General features: G+C 40.0%; 1 protein-coding gene across 1 annotated transcript in view; it reads right to left on the bottom strand.

Moving 5' to 3' along the window:
- HGFAC (HGF activator) overlaps positions 1-24,418 on the bottom strand; it is a 43,382-nt gene continuing 18,964 nt past the window's right edge. Inside the window, exons 8-14 of the mRNA XM_068404061.1 lie at positions 13,554-13,728; positions 11,202-11,287; positions 10,010-10,250; positions 6,166-6,305; positions 3,894-4,034; positions 2,683-2,831; positions 1-171 (exon numbers count right to left, since the gene is read on the bottom strand). Coding sequence (XP_068260162.1) covers positions 1-171; positions 2,683-2,831; positions 3,894-4,034; positions 6,166-6,305; positions 10,010-10,250; positions 11,202-11,287; positions 13,554-13,728 — 1,103 coding nt within the window. The remainder of the gene's footprint in view (positions 172-2,682; positions 2,832-3,893; positions 4,035-6,165; positions 6,306-10,009; positions 10,251-11,201; positions 11,288-13,553; positions 13,729-24,418) is intronic.

The following is a 24,418-nucleotide window of genomic DNA, read 5'->3' as shown; positions in this document are numbered from 1 at the left end:
TCAACTAGTTTTTCGGGGGGCTATTTTCTCATTAATCCAGTTTACATAGTTCGTCACTCGTGTATACACTCCAGGTTTGTTGACTCTACCACAGCCATCTCCCCAGCTGATAACTCCGTAGAGATAAGAGATTTCATTTTTCTCACAGGCCAGAGGTCCACCAGAATCTCCCTGTGTTAAAAGTAAGCAAAGATTATCTAATTTGATAGAAAGCAGTCAGAAAAAGATCAGTTTGGGACAGTCCTAAATTAAGAATGTTTGCATGTGAGATTTAAACTAAAAAAAATAATACAGAAGCAGTGATCTACTGAAGTTTTTTTAATCATACTTGCCTCTCATATAATTCCACATTGAACAGAAGTATCAAAATATCAGATTTTGTTTATAAATCTGAAATTCTTTTAGATTCAGACACCTATTGAAGAGCACAGTTGATCTGGGTCACTTTCAATGGGAGTAAGGAAATCTTTGAGGCTTGCACTACGTTGTAATATGGGCACTGCATGGATAGATTACATAAGGCAGAGAATATTTGGAGAGTTTCTCAATGCAGTTTATTGCAATTGTCAGAGACCGTGAAAGTTTTCAAAGAAAGGTGTTACATACATGGACACTTCTCCATGTGACTGTGGGATGCTATAATTTTATGTGGCACATGGGTTCTTTGCACCTGTTGAATTTGATGCTACTGAGCATTTACCTTGTCATTAAAACCATAAACTGAAAATAAGACCAAACTAATGTTTGAGGACACATTACAGCAAGGATGAATTTGGAACACTTCTACTCATTTAAAAGATTGCAAGTATTGATGAAAGGGGTTTTTATTATTATTATTACTCTTAGACTGACCTTCTACAGAAATGAAAATGTTGGAAATTAAAAGAAAAATGGGACTTTAGTAAACAGTATTGGTGAAAGGAGCCACCACTCTAGTTATTTGAGACTAAGGAGAAATATATTTTTTCCTATTTAAAAAGAAAATCTCTTGAGAGAAAACTAGGAAGGAAAATTGTGTTGCCTTTATACTAGGAGATTTCTGTGATAAATGAGGGACATCAAATGAAGCCTTGCATCTGAGACCAATTTACTTCTCAGAATCTTGCTTATTTCTCCGCAACTCATCTCATTGATTGCAATTTTGGTATCAGTGCACTGACTAAAAAAAGAAAAAGTTTCCAAGAAAATCTTTTTAAAATAATCAAGCAGAACACATTATCTGCTTGGTGTTTCTTGGTCTTGAGATCTTTTTACACAGAACAGATGGTTTATAGTTTAATTTCCTAAGCATACATTAAGAAGACTCAGAGGTCAGCTGCATTTGTTGTGACATTGAGGTCTACACTATTTCTTCTTAGACCACACTACAAGTCTGCCAACAGGAAAAAAAATGAATTATTGATTCAATAATAATTATTTCATGTCATGAGTACTGTTCTTCAGCAACATCTATGACTCTAAATCACTGTTCCTCTGACTTTGCAACTCTCTCTAGACCACTTGTCTTTGTGCAGCTCCTCTCTCCTTCCCTCCGCTTTCTTCTTTCTCCCTCTCATTCCTGATCAACTCTGTTTTTCCAGGGCAAGGAGCAAGAACCAGCTATAATGCTGCTGCTTTTATTTATACTTCCTGGGTAAGGCAAGGAAAACTGAGCAAGCCGGAGAACTAGAGACTACCTTGCTAGTATGAACACTTGCAGCCAATAACTACGACCATTTCTCAGCCCTGGCCTGGAAACCTTGAGCCACTGCTGGCTGCTGCCACTTCACTCTTGACACCTTTCTTTGGACACTTTTGTGATCTCTGTAGAGGTTCCAGCACAAAGTATACATGATATTCTTTGCTTTACTTAATCACATTGCCAACTATAAGCTATGTGCTGCCTGTTCCCAAATTTATGTTAACAGAGCATAACCCTCCTCCTTCAAAATGAACTGAAGATAAAATCTGAAAGTTTATGTAAGGAATAATCTGATCCTTCATTTAAAAAATAGTCTCTTTATCACCACAACAATTCTGCATCCTTGTTCAGAGCCAAGGAGTGACATAATTCAAAAAGAGATGCAAAGTAGTAAGAGCATGAGGTCATTCCATGAAGGACAGAAGTCAGGAAACACAGCTTCTAATGGACTGATATTCTACACAGTTAAATCCCATCCACTATAGTCACCTCAGCTCCTTCCTCCTCCAAACCTCACCACTGCTCCCCACCTCCTACCCAGGTATCCTTATTTCCACTAGGCAAGAGGCAGCAGCTAGGGGATTTGGCTCCACACAGGTACGTGCTGGTTGGCCTGCCAGCGCACCCCTGCCAGCTGGCCAGCAAACCATTGCCATCATGCTGCAAGCCCAGCCAGGAGCTAAAGCAACTCACCCTCCAGTGCATAGCCACTGGCTTTTATAAATGTAGGAGGAATATAACACCCTTATATAAACCCTACAGTTGTTTTTGCCCTTCTGTAGAACTTAATTGAGATTGATCAGGTTAAAAAATGAAGGTGGAAGCAAACAGTGCAGTCACATAAGTTTCTTTTCTTTAGGAACGTTTCTTTTCTTTAAGAACGTTTCTTTCCATTAGGAACATTTCTTTAGGACCACTGTAATGTCAAAAGTAAGTACTGTAACATTTCTGGCAATAATATACATTTATATTCTCTGCCTAGAGATGACTCACAACATTACCTGACAAGCATCAGATTTGCTATCAAAGTAGCCAGCACAGAACATATTTTCAGTGATTTCCATTCCATAAATTTCAGGGCTTCTGCACTTCTCCTCAGAAATAATTGGAATCAGTGTTTCTTGCAGGATGTGTGAATAACCAGATATATCTTTAAAAAAATCCCAGAGAGGAAAAGAAAGTAATATTTGTAGAATATGAAGAGCATAACATGGAAACACAATGCACAATACAACATATAAACACACTTAACACGTCTCAGTTATATTCCTGTTGTGGATCTCTTTAAAAGATAATATTTTTTCTAGTGATCAGATCAATTTCTGCTCCTTCAGTCAGACTCCATGCCATTCAAAATAACAGTATGCCATGTCCAGCCATTAATCCACTTTGGGTTTGCTCATTTCCTAGAGACTCAGGAACACTCCCCCAGCACTCCTGCCCTCTCCCCTTTCCAGATGTGATATTAAACCATCAATTCATCAAAGGCTCCATTACTTCTTTTTGCCTTTAGATGACACATTTAGACCAGGACCTTTGCTCATACTAATTCTCTTACCAAAATGAGGCAGCCAGCTCCCCCCATCCTCCTCATCTGTCTACACAGGTCTCTGCTATCTTCACAGCAAAGCAGCATGGGCAAGCCTCATGATCCGGAAATTCCTGATATGAAAGGATGGGGTGGATTTTTCCACCTTTCTCAAGCTGGATGTAAGCACTTCTTAGCCCAAAGTCTGTCTGGCCCTCTCCTGTAGATGTTTCCAAAGTTTCTTGCTGGTTAAGGGGAAGATCTCCTCCATCACAGACTAGTAAATTGATTGTGTTTGGTTTGCAGTCTTTGATATCTACCTTGAGAAACCAAGGGCAGGATTCACTCGACTAAGGTGTCAAGCTGTTGGCACCTACAACTAAGCTACTTGCTCCCCTCCCAGTCCACGAAGATCTAGTTGGCTCACAACTCATCTCGTCCTAAAATAGGTGCAAACATTTGGTCAAGGGAACAACACTCCAAATTCCAAGGACTATAAAGGAAGTTCAGGATGACTATTTCAGATGTAAATGTTGTAAATATCTAAAGGTAAGTAAAAAAAATCCCACCAGAAGTCCCTTGGAAAATATTTTACCAAACTATCAGTTGTATAACATATACTTGAGCATTATGTTTTAATTATCATAATTTTTTTCTACAGACACCAACGCTCATTTTACTCACTCTCATGCTTATGTCCCCATCCAGAAATCTGACATTTGAACTGATCAGGAAAAAGCGTGTTACTTTCCGGTAAGCAGATGGGCTGAACAAACTGGGACTTGACAGCACAACGTTGGCCATTCTTCTTCAGCTTAATCAAAGCTGCAGAATAGAAAATACAGGAGAAATAAAGTGACTTTTCCCTTTCTTTAATGGGATTGGCAGCAATGGGTCTCAGATACAACTTTAATCATCCCCTAAGCCTCTCTTAATTAAGATGTTTCAATCAAAGACAGACAGACTCATCTCAACAGCACCTGATTTCACAGCAAATTGAAGGCTGAAATATTCAGCTACTCCCTTTGTGGGAATATTTATTTTATGCTGCACTCGCTGAGCAGATTTTGCTTCACTGGCTTTGTAGAGAAGGGGGAAGATAGAAAATACATATGTCTCCTCCCACCTTAAAGTTAAACAACAGTGACATGTCCACAACTTTCAGCTGAAATAAGTGGGATGTGCAAGTGCTCATTGCTTCTGAAAGTCTGGCCACCTGCCTAATTCCAATTTGATTTAAAAAATTAATTACTGCATGAGCTGGTGTATTTCATGCTCTGTGTTATTACTGAGTTCAGCAAAATTCAAGATCTTGAAAATTAAGGAATAAAAAAATCAGGGTATTTCAAAACCAACCTTCTGAAAACTACAAGGAATTACAAAACCTACACAACCTTCACAGGGCTGAAAACAGTGTAAATACAGAACTGTGTGGCATCATGATCTTGATACTGAAAGAAGATGTCAAAATTAGCAGAAACATTGGTTCCCTTGTAGCATACTCCCTGTGTTTGGCTGTAGAGCAACAGAGGGGGCATTGTGCTGGGTGTAACAAGGGCAGCATGTTGGGTTTGGGCACACTACTCAAAGAGGACAGAGCTGAGGTAATGTGGGCACACCTATTAAAGCTTCACATCACACCTTTTGGAAGCTCACAGTTTTCTGAGCCCAGCTGTGTGGCAAGCAAGAGATCCCACTGGATAGTCTTATTTCTCTACTAACTACATTTTCTGGCCTTTGTGAAACATATAAAGACTATCTCACAGGCTGAGAAGCCCATCACAAACCACACTCCAACACTCAGCAGCTTGTTCTTCTTCGCTTTCCTCCTCTTCCCCACCAACTTCTGCCTGTTTCTGAATCCCACGAACTTCCCAGCAAACACACATGTGGTAGTTTCTTTTCTTTAGAAAAGCATTCTCAGCAGGAAATAACTCTTCTGTTGCATCAGTAGAAATCACTGACAGGGCAGAATGTGCCCCCATGTCATTCCCCTCCACCTTCTACCTGCTTGTTTGTTTGCAGCGGGGCATGTCTTAGGAACTCCATGTTCAGCAGACCCTAGATTTGGACATTGCACATCGGTGAGGCATGCTGAATTTCAGAGTAATTCAAAAAGTTCGGAGATCTCAAAGTCCCAACAGTAGTTTACACCAGGATATTTCAGAGCAGAGTAATACCCCAAATTCAGTTATCTCCTAATATGCTGTGACAGAGCTCCCACCAACACAGAATCTGAATGCTTTTTGCTACATAGTGGAAAATATTCACTATCTGGGAGCAAAAAAGCCAGTCCATGCCTGACCTAAGATATCCTCGATGTCAGGCTGTTAAATAGTCATATAGACAAAGTGCTCACACAGCTTGATACCCCGGGGTGACATGCCACAAGAGCAGATCAGAAAATAAGAAGCGAGTTGCTGTTCCATTGTCATTCTGACTCATATTATAAGGTCAATCAGAAGGGCATTTAACTTTTGACTGATAAGACAGCTGATTTTTAAACTTATCTCAGTGTAAAAAATGATTCTTAGTAACATAGATTTTCAGAGCAGATGGGGCTATTATATTCATCTAGTCAGATCCTCTATACAACATAGACAATAGCATTTTACCGAGTAATTCCCGCATCAAGCCCACAGTTTCTGGTTCAGTTGAAAAAAATGCCTAATCCCACAAAGGCTTGAAGTGATGATGAATCTGCCATACATTTAGGTAAATTGCTCCAAAGGCTAATTATCATAATTATTTAAAATTTGCAATTTATTTCTCATCTGAATTTGTCTAGCTTTCAGATGCTGTTATAACTCGGGTAGAACTAAGAACCCTCTGTGCTTGAAAGCTTCTCCTAATGCCTGTCATTTTTCCAGTATGAAGGCAGTTTTTGACAGATCAACTCAACTTGAAACTAACTTGAGTAAACAGAAAATAAAACTGTAAGAACAAAAATACTCACCGATATCATGTTCAGTAGGGTTGAACACAGAATACTGAGGATGCAAGATGTATTTCTCTATTTCAAATGTTTGTGTTACGTCAGTTGTTCTATTAAATATATGCTGACCCAGAACTACCGTAATAGTCGATTTTAGTGGACTGTAATACAATAGAGAGAACAAGCAAATCTGTGCTTAGCAGGTCAAACAAAACCTAATTTCCAATGGCTGTATGTCCAATGAACTGCAATAACCTCAGCCCCCACCACATCCATTATTTACCCTCTTGTAATGCCTTGACCTGTTTCCCAGGCTTCCTACCTACTGTGGGCCAGGAAAAAGAAGACCAATGTTATAGCGAGTCCCAGGCTCTTTGGGTCCTGATTAGCCTAATTAAAGGCTGCTGCACCTCGACAGAATTAAAAGGCAAGAACATGCACTGCTGCCCAGCTGCTGTCTGGCTAATGAGCATCTTCAGGGGCTGGAAGCACTTCTTGTTCTAGAAACTTAACTGAGTCAAGTTTGACCAGGCTTCACTAATGAGCACAAAAATTACTGAGAAAGAAATGAGGGACCAAAAGATGAGTCAGTGGTGGATATCTCATTTCTCTGGGAAACCAGGCTCTTAAAAATATTACAGGCGTGGGTCAAGATTTTAAAGGTGCTGGCAAACTGACAACTCAGGAACATCTGGGCAGCTTCACCTAAGAGATATCACCACTTCTGCTCTGAGATTAGATTGATCTATGTTAAATCTGTTGTCTAGAGTCAAAAGCAGCTTGGTGGAGGAAGGTCCCAACAACACACTGATCTAATGGGAAAAACCACACTCAGAGGAGAATATAGTTTCCGCAATTCACACCATCTTTTACAGCCACTGATTGTTTACTTTAAAAAGACCACAGTCCTCTTGTATCCAGTTTCCTAGGACAGACAACTAATAAGAACCAGTATAACAATTGTGAAGAAAGGGACATTTGGGAATAATCATGAAGCATTTGAAAAGACAGTAAATTCTCTAGCTTTGAAAGCAATGGAATTCAAATTTCACTCTTGCTTTAAAACCAATTTGATCTGTACGTGCATAAGTCTACAATGAACTTAGCAAGTATCTTCAACATCGGAGCACTCATATGTTTCGTTATCCAGTGCAGGAGCAGAAAATATCTGCTGTCACACATCATGCACAGTCGCAGAGTGGTCAACATCATTGCAAGGTTTCCCTAGTCATGTTTCTGTGCATTAGTAGCGCCCATCAGACTCAAAAGGAGACTGTGGAGTCTCCTCCAGTACTGAGCATGAAGCAATGATCAACAGTAATGTACTTAGAGGAAAGAGATTCTGGATAATTGCAGCGCAAAGAGCCAGCCGTTACCCTGCAACAATAACTGTGCTTATAATTAACAAAGGAAAGTACAAATGTTATCTTTCTGTGACTGGAAAACAAGAAGATAATAAAATATTCTTCAATTGATATGTAAGGCCAGGATTTTCTCAATGTTCTTGCAGTGGTAAACCAATGCCCTTAAAAATCAAATTTTGCACCTGTTAAAAGAGTGGAAGCCTGCTTCGCAGGATAGTATTTAGAATATACTTTAAAGGCACTGAATGGTTCTGCTATGACTTACAGGTGGTTCATTCAGGAAAAGAAATAAAACAGGAGGGGTTACAGAAAAGGAAAGAACCAAGAAGTTAACTGCACAGGTATCTATTGTCGCTTAGCGAAAAACAGTTAAAATTGTGGCTAATTCGGAGGTACTAAACATACGGAAGAGTGCAAATTACAATGCAGCAATTACGGAAAATCTGTATGTACCAAACCACCAGCTGGAAGTGGGTGGAAACGGCCTGAATAGCTGCCAAAGTTAGTAGCTATTTCACAACATTTGAAAAACAAATGCGTTGTGGCTCGAGTTCCAATTGCTTCAGTACAGCATTCACAACGGTATTATTAGCTCTACAAGCTATCAGTGTATGTATTCTGGCACAAGGTTTTCTCTTTCTCTTGGCCTCTTTACTATGCAAAGGAACAATGGGTAAGAAATGATGTAATATTTTTCCCATCAATGTGTTCAAAGTTAAATCAGGGGAAGTGTTCAACATTTATGGAAAATGAAATATCTAGAATAAAGAAACAGCATCCTATAGTCAGTATTTTCTCCAGAGTCCCACAGCTGGTGGACAAAAAAACCTCCAGAAAAAAAAACCAAAACACCTGTGAAGCAAATCAGCCTCAAAAATTTTACAGCAGTTCAGTTCTTCCCTTTGGCTTTTTGTGAAGTCCAGCCCACTCTATTTGTGTTAACCAACAGTAATTTATTGTCTCTAATAAATCATTGCTTGGCTGTCTCAGCCTTTTTGAACAAAACACAGCAATGAGCATAGTCACCTGTGTTACACCTCAAAACAGGCATAAATGTTCAAAAAGGTAACTGGGAAGAAGATAAATACTTATATCCCCCTGCAGATCCCTGCACATGCAAGCTCCCATTCTATGTCCTGCTCAGCACTCTTGTATTACTTCAGTTGGGTCATTTACCTCTTTGAGACTCCTTAAGGAACAAGATAAGAGCTTGTGAGATAACAGAACTCCAAACTGTTTGTTAGCTCATGAACTGCACTCAAATTGCTGGAAACTCCTTTTGAAACATTGGCCTTTTATAATCTCATTTTCTTTCTCATTTGTTTCAGTTCAGATTTGCTGTGAGTCACAAGCTGCTTTTGACTCTGGCTGGATGGCCGAGCCCAGAGAGTGGTGGTGAATGGGGCAAAGTCCAACTGGCGGCCGGTCACTAGCGGTGTTCCCCAGGGCTCAGTTCTGGGGCCGGTGCTGTTCAATATCTTTAGAGATGATCTAGACGTAGGGATTGAGTGCACCCTCAGCAAATTTGCAGATGACACCAAGCTGGGTGGGAATGTTGATCTGCTGGAGGGTAGGAAGGCCCTACAGAGGGATTTGGACAGGTTAGATAGATGGGCCGAGACCAACGGCATGAGGTTCAACAAGAACAAGTGACGGGTCTTACACTTCGGCCACAACAACCCCATGCAGCGCTACAGGCTGGGGGAAGAGTGGTTAGAAAGCGGCCCGGTGGAAAGAGACCTGGGGGTGCTGATCGACAGCTGGCTAAACATGAGCCAGCAGTGTGCCCAGGTGGCCAAGAAGGCCAATGGCATCCTGGCCTCTATTAGGAATAGTGTAGCCAGCCGGTCTAGGGAAGTGATCGTCCCTCTCTACTCGGCACTGGTGAGGCCGCACCTTGAGTACTGTGTCCAGTTCTGGGCCCCGCACTTCAAGAAAGTTGTTGAGGTGTTGGAGCGAGTCCAGAGGAGGGCGACCAAGCTGCTGAAGGGTCTGGAGGGTCTGTCCTACGAGGAACGGCTGAGGGAGCTGGGGTTGTTTAGCCTGGAGAAGAGGAGGCTCCGAGGTGACCTTATTGCAGTCTACAAGTACCTGAAGGGAGGTTGTAGTGAAGTGGGAGCTGGCCTCTTCTCCCAGGCAACTAGCGATAGGACAAGAGGACACAGCCTCAAGCTTCGCCAGGGGAGGTTCAGGTTGGACATTAGGAAGAATTTCTTTACAGAAAGGGTTATTAGACCTTGGAATGGGCTGCCCAGGGAGGTGGTGGAGTCACCATCTCTGGATGTGTTTAAGAAAAGACTGGACATGGCACTTAGTGCCATGGTCTAGTTGACAGGGTGGTGTCAGGGCAACGGTTGGACTCGATGATCCCTGAGGTCTCTTCCAACCTGGCTGATTCTGTGATTCTGTGATTCTGTGATTCTGTGATTCTGTGATTCTGTGAAGCAGACAGTGACCCTAAGGAGGAGAGGACCTGCTGTTAAGCTAAGGGATGAGTTTACCTGTTAGCAAAGCAGTGTGCTGCTGACACAACCCAGCAAGTCTGAATAAGGCTTCCACCGCAGAAACTCTCTCCAATATATATAGCTGCTGTCCAGGGATGAGATCCAGGCAGAGATGAAGATCCCCCAACAATCCTAGGTCTCACAAAACTTCTTTTTTTGTGCCTTCTCCCACATGGTCTTCTGGTAACTGCAAAACTATCTGCATTGTCTGGTACTGGTGGCCTCCTTTCCCTGCTTGCTGAGATAGAAAGGGGTATGGCATCAGATTATAAATCCTTGTGATTTCTAAGGACTGTAACTTTTACAGGAGTCTTTAAAAGAAAGTTTCATTAAATTGTCAGTAAACATTCACATACAACTGAATCTCATTCAGTTCCTCAGGAGATTTGCAAGACTGAAAGCTGTGCCTATTCCAAACACTCTGGCTACACGTGTACTGGTGTAAATTAAATGCATCTGTGAACATTCCCAGGCACTGTTTCATTTACCAGTACAAATATAACCTTCAATACCAGAGGAGGCATAACAGAATGCATGATACATCACATCTTCATTTTTGGATCCTGGACTGAGCTTTGCCATTGCAATAGTATGGACTAGGACGCTTGTGTTAATATCATCTATCAAATGCATTAGAACCATAAAAGGGAAATAAAAAGACCACTTTATAAACTGACTTTTCAGATTACAACTCTGTTCTAAAGGTCAGCTTCAACATTAACAACGGTTAAATATTAATTTAGGGGAAGAGCAGAATCTTTAGGTTTGGGAATTATATACTACATCTCATACATCTTCAGGATCCAGTCCTCTGTTTGCTCACAGAGGCCCATTCACTTCTGTGAGCTTGTAATTCCCTGCGTGATGACAGTTTGTACCAAAGCATCAATCAGTTCTGATGTCTTGCATGTTTTAGCAGAAAATTTGGTGATATTGGGATGATACTGACTGAAAGCAGTAATGTGACACCACTGTTATACAGTATTTCAGGACAAAAATCGCAGATTGTATCACAACTCAAAAAAATGCAAAAGAAGCTTGTTGTTGTCATTTGATTTACTGCAAACAGTAAAATATCCAACACTCCTGGGAACAGTAGAACATTGAAAATTATACAGTGAAAGCTTGTTCCAGTATCAATAAATCTTCATTCATTCATAATAGGGATTTTAAGAGAGCCTTTACATACCACAAGATGGAATATCACAATATTCCCAAGACAAACTGTTGTCCTTCATGATGTAACACCATGGCTTCTCATCATCATCTGGATTTCTAATTAATTCAGGGGGAGAGTGAATTAGAAGCATTAGGCACATCTTTGTTCCAAGCTTCCCAGAGGTTTTCTGCTCTTTCCTCTGCACCATGCAGAGGATTGACAGGACTCTCAGGTTTCAAACCATCTGACAAAGCACTGAAGCACCTGCTAACCCCTAAATGGGTCAGCAGCCTTTCAGTAGCATTCTTCATGCTTAAAGCTAACCAAGCCCAAGGTTCTCTAGGACCTGAAATACAGACACATGACTAAACACCTGTAAAATTTGCCTACAAGTATTTGGATGCATGAGCATGTTCACATGGTTAAAATACAGCCCACACTGAAGTGCTTTAACAGATATCAGCTCAGCTATTTTCAGGACTAAATCCCATGGGAGAGATTCCTTTTTTAGGTGATTTTTTTAAGCAAGGAAATTCCAACACAGATTCATAGAAAATCCATAACAAGAATAGCTAGCAAAAATGAATTTGAGAAGCTTAGGTTCACATTCCCTGGAGAGTCTGAGGAAGTGAGAGACTACCTCAAGAAAATATTGTATTCCTCAAAAGGGGGAAAAAAAAGGAATGTCAGAAACAGTTTAGCCCTTTGTTACCTCGGTGTTAAACAGGTCTTGGCTTGATTCCATCAGGGTTTCCCCATGGTACAGCCTAATTGCCTTTATCCATGCCATATAAGTAACCAGAAATTGGCCCAGTTAACTCCTCCAAGAATATAGGGAAAATTTGAAGACCCAGAAAGAACTTCAGTAGGCCAAGAAAAATAGATAAGATAATTCAGGGCTCCAGATAAATACTAATTCTAATGTCAGATGGATTTATCAGAAGCGCTGTCTATTATTGTAAGGTTCTCGATATTTTTTTCTTTTTAATCTGACTGCTCTTCAGAAAAAGATTAAAGCACTTTCAAATCCTCAGAACTGAAGCAGCAACACAGGTTGAGTCATCTTCCGCCAACGTTTCTAAATTAGCCTATTTGAAGAAGAAGATATCTGCAGGATTATATAGTGTAGCAGAGATATCCCCAGAAATTGTAACAAGCTGACAAAAAAGTGAAAAGCTTTTTCTCAGCTCTACAGAACACGAACACATCAGCTCCTACACCATTTTGTTCTTTGCATTTCAAATCTGCAAGTGAATACTGTGCTTAAATGACGCAAATCGAAGGGATCAAGTTTTATCAAAGCATAAAATATGTGCCCGACAAATTGCCATGCTGGGACACTATAAATCTCATGCTTAAGTGCCTGGATCAGGACCAAGCCTTGGAAAGCAAGGCAATCTGGGTTAAGGGAGAGTGTAGGAACTGTTTATTAGTTTGTGTTAGATAGAGAAGAGCTACTTTCAGCATGCATACATGCTTTTTATCATCAAACAGCTTAGGAAGTGCAGTACATTCTGATCTTCCCGAAATACTGGTCTAATTTCCATGTGGAAAAAAACACAACAAAACAAAACAAAAAACCAAAACCTAGATATCAACCAGTAATTTATGGAGAAGCATCTGAACTTTGCCATTCCTAGCATTTGCTCATCTCCAGGATTCTCTCTAAATGGAAAAACTTCCTTTGTCTGTGGATATCCATTGATCTCATGAAGACCCCAGAGATAGGGGGAACATGAAGTGACTGAAGAGAAAGCACAAACCTATATACCACAAGCTATTTTCATTATAGCTGAACAGAAAACTTCAGCAGAAATTTAGTTTATTGTATGTGTCGTTCAATCGAAATTGAAACACTGTGAAATCTTATTTTGCAATAATTTTGGTTTGGAAGAAATCCAGGAAAGAAATTTGACATTCCATGTAAACATTATTGTAATATATTGCTTTGATTTTTCATTTTCAAGTAACTTTTCACTTTTGAAAATATTTTCCTTTATGTTATGTATTTCACAATTTAAGAATTAGAAATCAAAAGTTAACCATTTCAATTTGGCTAGTGCATTGCTTTCTCCTTTTGAATAGTCATTTATGGAGCCACTATGGTCTCATTTGAGAAAAAAAAAATCCCAGAAAAAAAATGACTTGGAATTCCAACATTAATTTGTGTCTAAGCTTCACTTGGCAGACTGAGCTATTGATCGAGCCTGTCTACCAGATCTTGTCTTCTGTATGCTTACGTCCCTCATGTCAGGCTGTTAAAGTCAGTCTAGCTTTTCCAAGACAGGGATAACACCTGCTTTGAGATTCCTGGCCCTTCTCCCTTCACAATACATCCATCTCTTGATTTTCAAATACAGGGCAAATGTGAACTTTTCTCACCTGCAGTAAGAGAACGGCCCCAAGCCAAGCTGTATTGCTTTCTCCACACTGTCGACATGAAGCTCTTTGTAAAGCAAGTCTGAATGCCAAGGCAAGCAGCTGTGTCCAGAAATGGTTGTCTTTGCCGTACCCCTGTACTCCGTGCCATTGCCAACATAGCACCGATGGCTAGGAACTGGCAAGGCATAAGACACTGGTCAGGAATCAATGCTAATTACATGATAAATACTTACTTCACAGCTGAGGTCCCAAATGAGAGCCAGCGGGTCCAGTTCTGTATAGTGCCTTTCACCTTTCACAGGAATTTGCTGCATCAAATTAGGATTTTTTTTTTAATTAAAAAAACCCCAAGCAGTTAAAACTTCTGTTTAAAATTAGTAGTGAGTTAGCCTTGTTTTACACATGCACAAAAAACTATTCAACAGGCAGTATGGCAGAAAATTAGACCTAAGGTTTGTACTGCGTATGGAAGATTTTAGTCAGCAATCTGCAGCAAAGTCAGCAATATGGCTGGGATTCCTCCTGTCTAATTTTAGACACAACTGAACTCATCACTGGAGACTCCCTTTTCAGTCAATTAAGAGAAACAGGCATTTCCAGCACCAAACTGATCCAGACTGTTTGAGGTGACCTTTTTAAGATGAGATTAATCTTGCCATACACTCTTAACTGCATTGACTGAATCTCCATTGACAATAAAGGGAGCTTAAAGTCAATCAGCTCAGATAGGGGTATCTGTGTTGTAAAGTAGTGAAAACTGTCCTGCCCTGCCAGCAAGTGCTTAGAAGGCCTGATTTTGGAAAACACTTCTTTTGATGGCCTCATACATACCCATATGTATATACACTACACCCATGTATATGGAATATATGTAGCTATATTGCAAATATATTCATTTTGCAAAATTTGAACTAGTAGGTTGAATTTTCTTATTCAAAACCCATTTCTTGGTCACCTGCACATGGGCTGTTTCTTCAGATTGGTCTGACACACACATATTCTATGACCTGTATACTCAGCTGCCAAGATCTATCAACAGTGCATACCAGCATTATGGCTGAAAAACATATGGGGATGCATTTGTATACAAATAGCTACACTGAGCAGAAAGTCTACACCTCAAAACACAGTTCAGAATATCCCAAAGGAAACACAAAACCATCTAATGTACAAAGAGGATTAATTGTGACCAAGCCTCAGAGGGTTTCTTATCCCAGCCATGTCAGCGTGACTTATCCTTGACATCTGCAAGACTACTGGAATCTTCTTCTACACTTATAAACATACTTAAATATATAACATCATGATATTCCTTTACTGTTGAAAAACACACTGTGAGGATGACCTATCACACCACACAGTGTGGACAGCTATTGCCGAAGATCTGTTTATTTTGACAGAATAAGGTGACACATGAACCAGGGCATATAACCAGCACCGAAATGGTGAATCGCAGCAATGAACTGCTGATGTCAATTACCCTTCCAAGTCATCAGTGTAGCAACAGACCTCAAAATCACAAGCGAGCATATGGCATAAATTTGAGAGCTGGAGGTCAAGAAGTTTGGTGCAAAAACTTTTGTGTGAGTTAGTGTACAAATACTGAGCAAAATTGGCTTTCTAGCTTGGCCTGGCAGATGCTTCTGAGATGATGAGACAACATTTTCCCTACCCGCACCCTGAATCAAATTCCTTTTATTTCAATATGTATGAATATAACATTAAATCAAACTCATATTGTAACAACCATAATCTAGGAGCTCACAGAAAATAATTGTCTGTCATTTCTATTGCTAGCAATAGTAACCATTTCTTGGCAACCCTGCCGTTTATTTTCTGGGCAAGTCGCAAGTTACGCTGCTTTGTTTGCCTGAAACAGTGTCAAGAAAATACCACCATCATGCTGTATGCTGAATTCTTTCATTTATCCAGGGAAGTGCCAGGTGCTGTTTTTATTTGTACTGTATTTATTACATTCAGAAATGATTTAGAGTTGACTACTTTTATGAGGGTGAAACAAGAGATTCTGTTTCAGTGCAGAACCAGGGACACATTCTGCAATACCAATGGTTTGGACATCTTACAGATGGTGTTTACAAGTTGTGCTCATCCTTGTCAGGCTTAAAATCCAATGCATCTCTGTTTCGGCAGGTCTGCCAGTCAAAGCTAAAGCTGCCAGAAGATAATAACTAGAAGAATTTGGGCCCTTTCTAAATCATCCCTCATGTTCTCCTTCCTTAACCAAGAAGTTTGGATTACATATTGCATTTTTTAAGAGGAACACTAATATCTCTCAGGCAGTTTTTTGTCTCTTTTTGGTTTTATAAGGAGTATTTTGGGCACAGGAGTAAAGGGACTTAATCTCATATCTTGTGGAGAAGCATCTGGGTGAACACAGTTGTTTCATTAGTAGCTTTACATTGGTCTGTTCTCCACTCCAGCAAGCTTTATTTGACTGGCTTGCAGTAGCACCACGGTATCCACATCACAGCTCATTAAAGGGCACTTCATTATGTATCTAAGGCCATTAAGAAGTGTATGCAAAACCTAATACATTTTATCACCTATAATTCAAGTCAAAGTTTTCAAAAAACTCTCTGCAACTATTGCAGTCGTATAGATCTTTTGCTTCTAATACTCTTTTTCGAACTGTTGCAGCACTGAAAAAAATCTCTTTTTCCCTTTTTGTCAGAAGCGGTGTGTAGGTGGTCTGCTTTCAGCAGTTCTTAATGGATTGCTCTGACTGAGAATTGTTCGTTCTCAATTCTTTATAGTTTCTTCAACTTCCCGTAACTCTGAAACATATTTATTTTCTCATGTGGAAGAAAGTAATGAAGGACATAATATATATGTATTTCTTGTTCATTCACTTCCCTGCACTACTGTCAATCACTATGGTAAGAGTAGAAATGGCCTGAAATTTTTGATGCAAATGCAGATTCAACATACTCTGTAGACCTGTGCCACAATCACCATCGTTTGTTTCTTCCCAGAAAAAAAAATCATTAAAATTTAAAACTAGAAATAATTTCCTGTTATGATTTATTTTTAAAATCCAAGAGGTTTAAATAGCTCACATAAAACATTCTAGTTGTGTTAGGATAGCATATTTTATCAGCATATCACACCAATTACAGAATCACAGAATCACAGAATCAATCAGGTTGGAAGAGACCTCAGGGATCATAGAGTCCAACCGTTGCCCTTACACCACCCTGTCAACTAGACCATGGCACTAAGTGCCATGTCCAGTCTTTTCTTAAACACATCCAGAGATGGTGACTCCACCACCTCCCTGGGCAGCCCATTCCAAGGTCTAATAACCCTTTCTGTAAAGAAATTCTTCCTAATGTCCAACCTGAACCTCCCCTGGCGAAGCTTGAGGCTGTGTCCTCTTGTCCTATCGCTAGTTGCCTGGGAGAAGAGGCCAACTCCCACTTCACTACAACCTTCCTTCAGGTACTTGTAGACTGCAATAAGGTCATCTCGGAGCCTCCTCTTCTCCAGGCTAAACAACCCCAGCTCCCTCAGCCGTTCCTCGTAGGACAGACCCTCCAGACCCTTCAGCAGCTTGGTCGCCCTCCTCTGGACTCGCTCCAACACCTCAACACCTTTCTTGAAGTGCGGGGCCCAGAACTGGACACAGTACTCAAGGTGCGGCCTCACCAGTGCCGAGTAGAGAGGGACGATCACTTCCCTAGACCGGCTGGCTACACTATTCCTAATAGAGGCCAGGATGCCATTGGCCTTCTTGGCCACCTGGGCACACTGCTGGCTCATGTTTAGCCGGCTGTCGATCAGCACCCCCAGGTCTCTTTCCACCGGGCCGCTTTCTAACCACTCTTCCCCCAGCCTGTAGAGCTGCATGGGGTTGTTGTGGCCGAAGTGTAAGACCCGGCACTTGTTCTTGTTGAACCTCATGCCGTTGGTCTCGGCCCATCTATCTAACCTGTCCAAATCCCTCTGTAGGGCCTTCCTACCCTCCAGCAGATCGACACTCCCACCCAGCTTGGTGTCATCTGCAAATTTGCTGATGACACCAGTCCAATTCTATCCAATTCTTTGCCTTTTAATTTTTCAGTAAAAAGCTGTTTCAGATCTTAAAATTAAAAGCAACCTGAAATAGCAGTTATCCGACCAGTTCTAATTGCTTAACTTCCTGAAAACGTTTCACAAGAGTTTTTGTCACCAGATCTTGTTTCAGGTTCTGTAGTTACATACCTGTTTTACGAGTTTCTTTTGGAAGTCTGCCTGTAGAAAACAATGTATCTTTTAGATTTTCTTTTTCCCCAAACATCTCATGAGCAATTTGCCTAATGTTTTTGAGCTTTGACTGTATTTTCCTTCCATATATGTATAAGATGTTTCATTCCGTTAATAAAAATACATTTTTCCCCTGGTGGTCCTAATCCTGGGACAGGATAGTTTTAAGTAACCCTTTCATTCAGTAGTGCTTTGTTGTATCCCTGACCAACCTGTAATGCTTTTATTAAATACAATGTTAGATGAATTTCTATATCAGCTGATGGCAGGAAGGGAGAGGAGGGAAGAGGAGAAGGACAAAAGTCCCCTCTCTGCTTACAATTGCCTTTACAAGAGGTCTTCTCCAGTGTCTTAATTGTCAGTTATCCAGATGGAAGAGTTCTTTAGAAAATCATAAACTAAAGCAAAACCTTGGTGGAATTAGGAGAACATCCTCCATCCAGAGCTTCCCTGGAGCACATGTCCACTCCTGTTGCAGTGCCTCAGGAAGCTCCAGAGCCAAAGGCTCGAGTGCCTGCTCTACATGCCCTGCTCAGAGAGAGCACTTCAGCACTCACTAGATAGCAGATGGTTTGCAAGACAGGGCATTCACATCAATGTATATTTCCTCCTGATCCGGTTTCATCTCTTAACAACGAAGATGAATATCAATGAACAATGAAATTTTATGACTCTGCATAAGGGTATTGCTTACACCGCCTCAGCACTGCAGGATGTGTTGCTCTCCAAGGCACCCTTTACAAGGGTATAAGTCAAGTTTCCTTCCTACATGAGCTCAGACTTGTCAGATGCCTGCAGAAGGGACCGTCTTTTCTTGATCCACCTAGAAGTTCCCTGATCTCCTTTCCTGGGCAGCTGTGAGATCCCCTCAGAGGTGAAAGGTGTGAAAGTCTCTGATTTCAGGGAGCTGTGCTTCTCTCACTGCAAGTGCAGCTAACCACTAGTCTGAGCTGTGACAGAAAAGAGTCTCCAGTATTCATATAGATTGCTCTTACAGGCATCTCACTTCCTCAGATAAAGCACTGAACCCCCCCCCCCAGGTATTCTGAAAGCACTAAGGCAAATATTCCTGTGCAAAATGAAGCAAACACCAGGCAGAGAGCTTTGAAGGATGTCCACATTAACCTAGCTCTGCTCCCAAAGGAAGATCTGGTTTATCTTTCAGTGGCTCCCTGTGCCTCTGAAAGTCTCTGTAAATACCTAGGAAGGTGGCCAGGTGGGCATCAACTGCACTGAAGAAAGCAGTTGCCATCTTTTTCACTCTTTAACGGTGAGAATGTGAAGTTTAATGCACAGGGGCAGAGGATTGCATGGCAGCAGCCCTGTGACTGGACTGTTCCTGCTCTGAAGCAAATTGCTTCACATTTTCATGCACTAATACCTGTCTGTGAAAGTGAGAATAATAGAACCCACTGTAACTTTCAGAGTTTACAAATTAATGAACACAAACCACAACTGGGACGCTATATATCTATATAGCTATATTTCTATATAATTCAATCATACATTTATAATATTTATCTAGATTTCAATATTTCAGTTTGGGCTTATGATTTAATACAACAGCAGATAATGCATGTCAGATAATTTATAACAAATAATTTCTTCAAATATTGTGTCGCTTTCTAGTTTGTTGAATAGCAATAAATCCTCTGGACTGACAGTGCCTAACACTGAAATAAATCCCTGCTGAAACCGCAGCCTGATTACAAAACACATAAACAATCTGTCTGAGCCAAAAACTAGGCAGAAATGTGGAAGAATTGGCATCCATTTGTAATGAATTAAATCTGACAGAAACTTATCATGTAAAACAAGGATGGATTTAGGACTGGGAAAGCGAAGTGATTTATATAGCACAAAAGATCTCTTTAAATTGCATTGACAGAGTCATAAATGCAATCAAATAGGTAAGTACATAGAGCTAAAAGGAGCAACATATTTAAGAAACATGTTGTCAATAGGTAGGGGAAAGAAGTTCCAGCAGCAACAAGCAAATCTAAGTGCTATAGTACTTTGACAGGGAAACAACCTGTTGCATGGATTACTTTACGGGATTTTCAAGAGTATCCGAGTGCCTAATTCATAGTGAAATCTTTCATTCTTTTGAATATACCTGTAGGTATATTATGTGGTAAAAGTATGACCCAAGATAAGTCTCTGGCCAGGAAAAGAAACAGACTGTATAGCAATTAATGATGGTCAGTGGATGAGCAGTTGCTCTGTAAAGAGCCAGTAATGAGGTGGGAGTGTCTCTGGAGCACCTGAAGCACCCAGCATGGGCTGGTGGGAGAAAGCAGGTAATGGGAGAGCCAAACAGTGCAATGGAGATTTCTGCAGTAATCCAAGGGGTGAGCTGAAAGCCTGTGAGCTGCTGTACCATGTCTACCTCGTCTTCCCTTCAACCACCTTCTAAACTGGCAATTATACAGCAAAACAGGTTGCACGGATTAAAAGATGTCAGTCCCTTCACATTTCAAGAGATGTGCCCTCTATAAAACTTAATTAACTCATACCACTGTCATGTCTCGAATAAATAAAAAATAGGATTAAATACACCTCTATGGCCTTGAGTTAACCAGCCCCCAATAACTAACAAACACTGCTGCCAAGTCAGGAACCCTATCATCAGAGTAAGGACCAAGCAGCTGCTTCATATTAGCAGCTGCTAATATTAATCATATTAGATTATACTAGGATTACAGCAAAGACTTGTCACCTAAAAAGGCACCACTGTAGGAACACAGGAGGCACCACAGAAACCTTAGGCCCACCAACATCTGAAAAAAAAGTGGTTTTTTGTAAAAATTAAGTCCTCTGTTGATCTCCAACCTACTCCTATCTCCTACTGGAGAAATTTTTGCCTATTCCTTGGTATTTGCCTTATCATTCAATCCTTATAGAGTTAATCCTTGCTACATGCTATACTGCTGACAGTATAGCTCATTAACTTTCTCCTCTCTCACCCACATTTTCCAAGATGTCAAATGTAAAGGACTAATCCGTAACGTCCACGCATATGGTGCTCCCTTCTTTATTCGCGTTTTTCTCTACATCAGCCAAAAGCTTTATTATAATTCCTAACTCCGTAAAGAAATCTGGGAGATCAGAGTAGCATCTCTATTATTGCTCACACACATCACCTCCATAAATGACACCTTGTAATTATAATTTTGTGAAGCCATAGATATCGCTAGTCTCTTGTCCACCATCCACTGTATTGGCACTGTCTTAGTGCAATGAATCAGAGGTGGGTTCTCAGTTGAGAATGCCATACTTACTCCTTCAACTTCCAATTCCTCCGATCATTTATCATTGCAGGTGATAGTCTACTAGACCTAGTTTTTCTCCATGGAACTCCAGCATTATCTGAATTATTCTGAAATGTTTCAAAATCTGATAAAAATCCAACCCGCCCTTACTATTTCTGCAACAGTGCCCTGGGCTTTCTTTTCATTAACCTTGCCTTATTAACATTTGCCCTGCCTTCACGCAACCTCACAGGGGACCCATAAAACTTTACCCCTCCAAACCATGTAGTTACCTCTCCAAGCCATATCAAACCACAATGATGCTTTTTTATCTGCTATTCCATCCATTCTTCCACAACCATGGAGGAATACTAACCTCATTCTTTTCCATCCTAGTTTTATTACTAATTCCAGTGCTCCATACATGCAAACAACAAGAAGCATCTCAGCCCCACCTATAAATCCTCTTCAACTCTTAGTAGCAGATCTACTTATCCAAGCTTAGTGGGGGACTGACTGGTTGAATATTCACTTATCATTGTCAGCCAACTGACCTTGTCATTGTATTTCACCCTATTTCTTTTTTTTCCCCCTGGGATCCTAGAAAATAAAAAAACACTAATCCAAAAGCATTCTGGTAGATTATAGAATAACATTGGTATTGGTAAACATATAAATGAAAAAGTTAAGACTTATACACTCTTCTCACTGTCATCTTCAGAAGAAAAAGATTTGGAACTTTCCCTCCAGCCTCCAGAGCTGAACGTCCTTTACTGAACTACCTTTTTTAGTAGAAAACTGCAAACAGCCTATTTCAGTAAAACAACTGTTAAAGAGGTGGGTTTGCTGTCTTTTTTACTTCTTTAGTACCTCAAACTCCCCCAGTTTAACCTCCAAAGAGGTGGCCAAGAGGTTTTTTTCCTGTATGTAATTATATATTCAGTTATTCTGTCACCTTCCTTTTCTAAAAATCTTCAACCTACTTCTGACATACAACAACACATCTCCTTATATAACCATAAACCTTCCACAATTAGCATTCCAACTCATACTTTCTTTAAAGTTATAGTACCCCTCTAATTCCATTACCCATACGCTCACTAGGAAAACATAGAAACAGTTTCTAACGCTAGAAAACATAAAGAGTTTTCAAAAATACCTTCAACAACTTCATACTTTGTCATGACCAAAATACTAGCAAAAACATTATTGCTACCTAAACCTTAATCCAAAGAAAACTCAAAACATATAGTCTTCTGTGCAGTCCTCCCAATACTCTTAAACCTACCATCTACTGTAACCCACAACCACAATGACACAAACCCAAACAGGCTTTCCCTGTGCCTGCTTTCTACCTCTTCATTAGTTTCATTGTGAAAAGCACCAAAATCTGCCACAATTCATCCATCCCACCGATTTACTTTATTACATGGCTACCTTTTTTTTTTTTACAAATAGTTCCACAAGAGCAGACCCTGAGCTGTTGCTGAGTCCTAACACAACAAATGAGCCAGAAATAAACCCCAGCTCACCATCAAGAACATTGTACCACCCAATGATTAAGGTAATTCCACACCCTAAAAATCCATTTGAAAGCTGACAAACCATTGAAATAAGTAGTGTTAAAGACCACCTCAGTTATCCACGTATGACTACCAGCTGTTCCTCTGATCAACAGTAACACAACAAAGCCGCCTATATAGACTAAGTAGTTCAGGAAAAGGCTTGGCAGCTAATTAAACAGAATAAAGATATCCCAATAACATACCCTCCAACAAATCAAGAATAAACCTCCAAATTTACTAGCAACCCACACCCAAAAGCTGTACCAAAGCAATGGTAAGGAGAAGGAAGTGCTTTTACCCAGGAAATGTGGCAAAATATATATTAGTTTCCACTTGCATGTCAACTAAGACCAATAGTGTGAATGCAACGGTGGGTTTTCAACCGCAGAAACCTAAAGGCACAAATCCCTTAAAAAAAAAATTCTACGTCTCCTTCCTTCGTGCTCCAACTCCATTTAACATCTGCATAAATGCTTATTATAATGAATTATCTGTCCTCTGGCCAAATAGCTCAACCTCTGTCTTTAGCTGTGTGTCCCTCTGTATTCACCCAACATCTCTACCATGGCTCCTATCTGTTCAAAGAAACATAAAAAGTCAAAGTAATTTTACAATCACATGTTTATAACCATTTGTCATAAGTTATCACCTCCAATGAAGTTAAATATTTCTGAAGTTAAACATTTCCCCAAAAATCTTCACAATTCCCTCTCCACTCTCTATACTAACTTGGGCCAGAGATGAAATATCACCCTCACATCCTACTTAGTTTTCTCTTCTTCCTCACATTTATCACTGCCAAAGTGGCTGGCTCTGGGACCTTTTTGTAACTTTCTCTGTACAATAAGACAACTATTGCTACTCATGATTGGATAATTAATTCTGAATTTTCACCTAAAGCCTGGATTCAGAGCGCTCTCAGCAAGAACTCTGTCTCCAAAGTGAATGCAGGTACTCTCTTAATACAAAATACTTATTTCTGAAAATAGGTTCATATTTAAGTGCAATTATTATGAATTAAACTTAATTAAAAATGTATCCTTGAATAATTTTAAAGAGCATCTGTTTGGGGAGGGTTTTGTTGGTGATGTATCTAATTTCCTTTGAAATTAAACTTCACTGAAATCTTATGCATATAAACTGTGTTAGAACATTTTTTTAAATGGCAGTTCTTTCTTTAGTACTGAAGGTTTCTTCTTTAAGGGCTAGAAAATAATGTGTTACCACAAAGAATAGAAATCTATATTAGAAACTGTCTTTTGTATATCCATCTCCTTTGTTATAGATATCTCCTACGCTACTTTTATCACCTCCCATATTTTTTTTAAGTCAGCTTACAATTTGCCAGTAACTGCATGGCCATTATGATAATGGCAATATATATATATATATATATACACACACACACATATATAATGATTTTTTGCTAGAGAATAAGAACAGTGAAAAGATTATTTTTGAGTACTGAGAGGGACCCCATAGTCTGAAAAAAGAAACAACTAATAGATAGTTGGATAGTTTGGCAAATCATCCTCTACTTTGCCAATGCTCAAATCACAATAGTACTTAGACTTGTGATCTGATCCAGGATGGCACTTGGTTTATTAATATTTGTGAGCGTGATGTCAAGATAAATTAGCTGGTTTTTCATTAGAAACATATGAAAATTGGTTACTCTTTGTAGAATTCAAGGACAGAGGACACCATCAGTGCCCTCAAACACATCACAGCCCAATAACATTTTGGGGTACTTACTGCTTATTAAATTGATTTTTTTCTTTTTTTA

Source organism: Nyctibius grandis, chromosome 6 (assembly GCF_013368605.1).
Source record: "Nyctibius grandis isolate bNycGra1 chromosome 6, bNycGra1.pri, whole genome shotgun sequence".
NCBI classification, from domain to species: Eukaryota; Metazoa; Chordata; class Aves; order Nyctibiiformes; family Nyctibiidae; genus Nyctibius; species Nyctibius grandis.
This window is presented reverse-complemented; position numbering and strand designations above follow the sequence as displayed.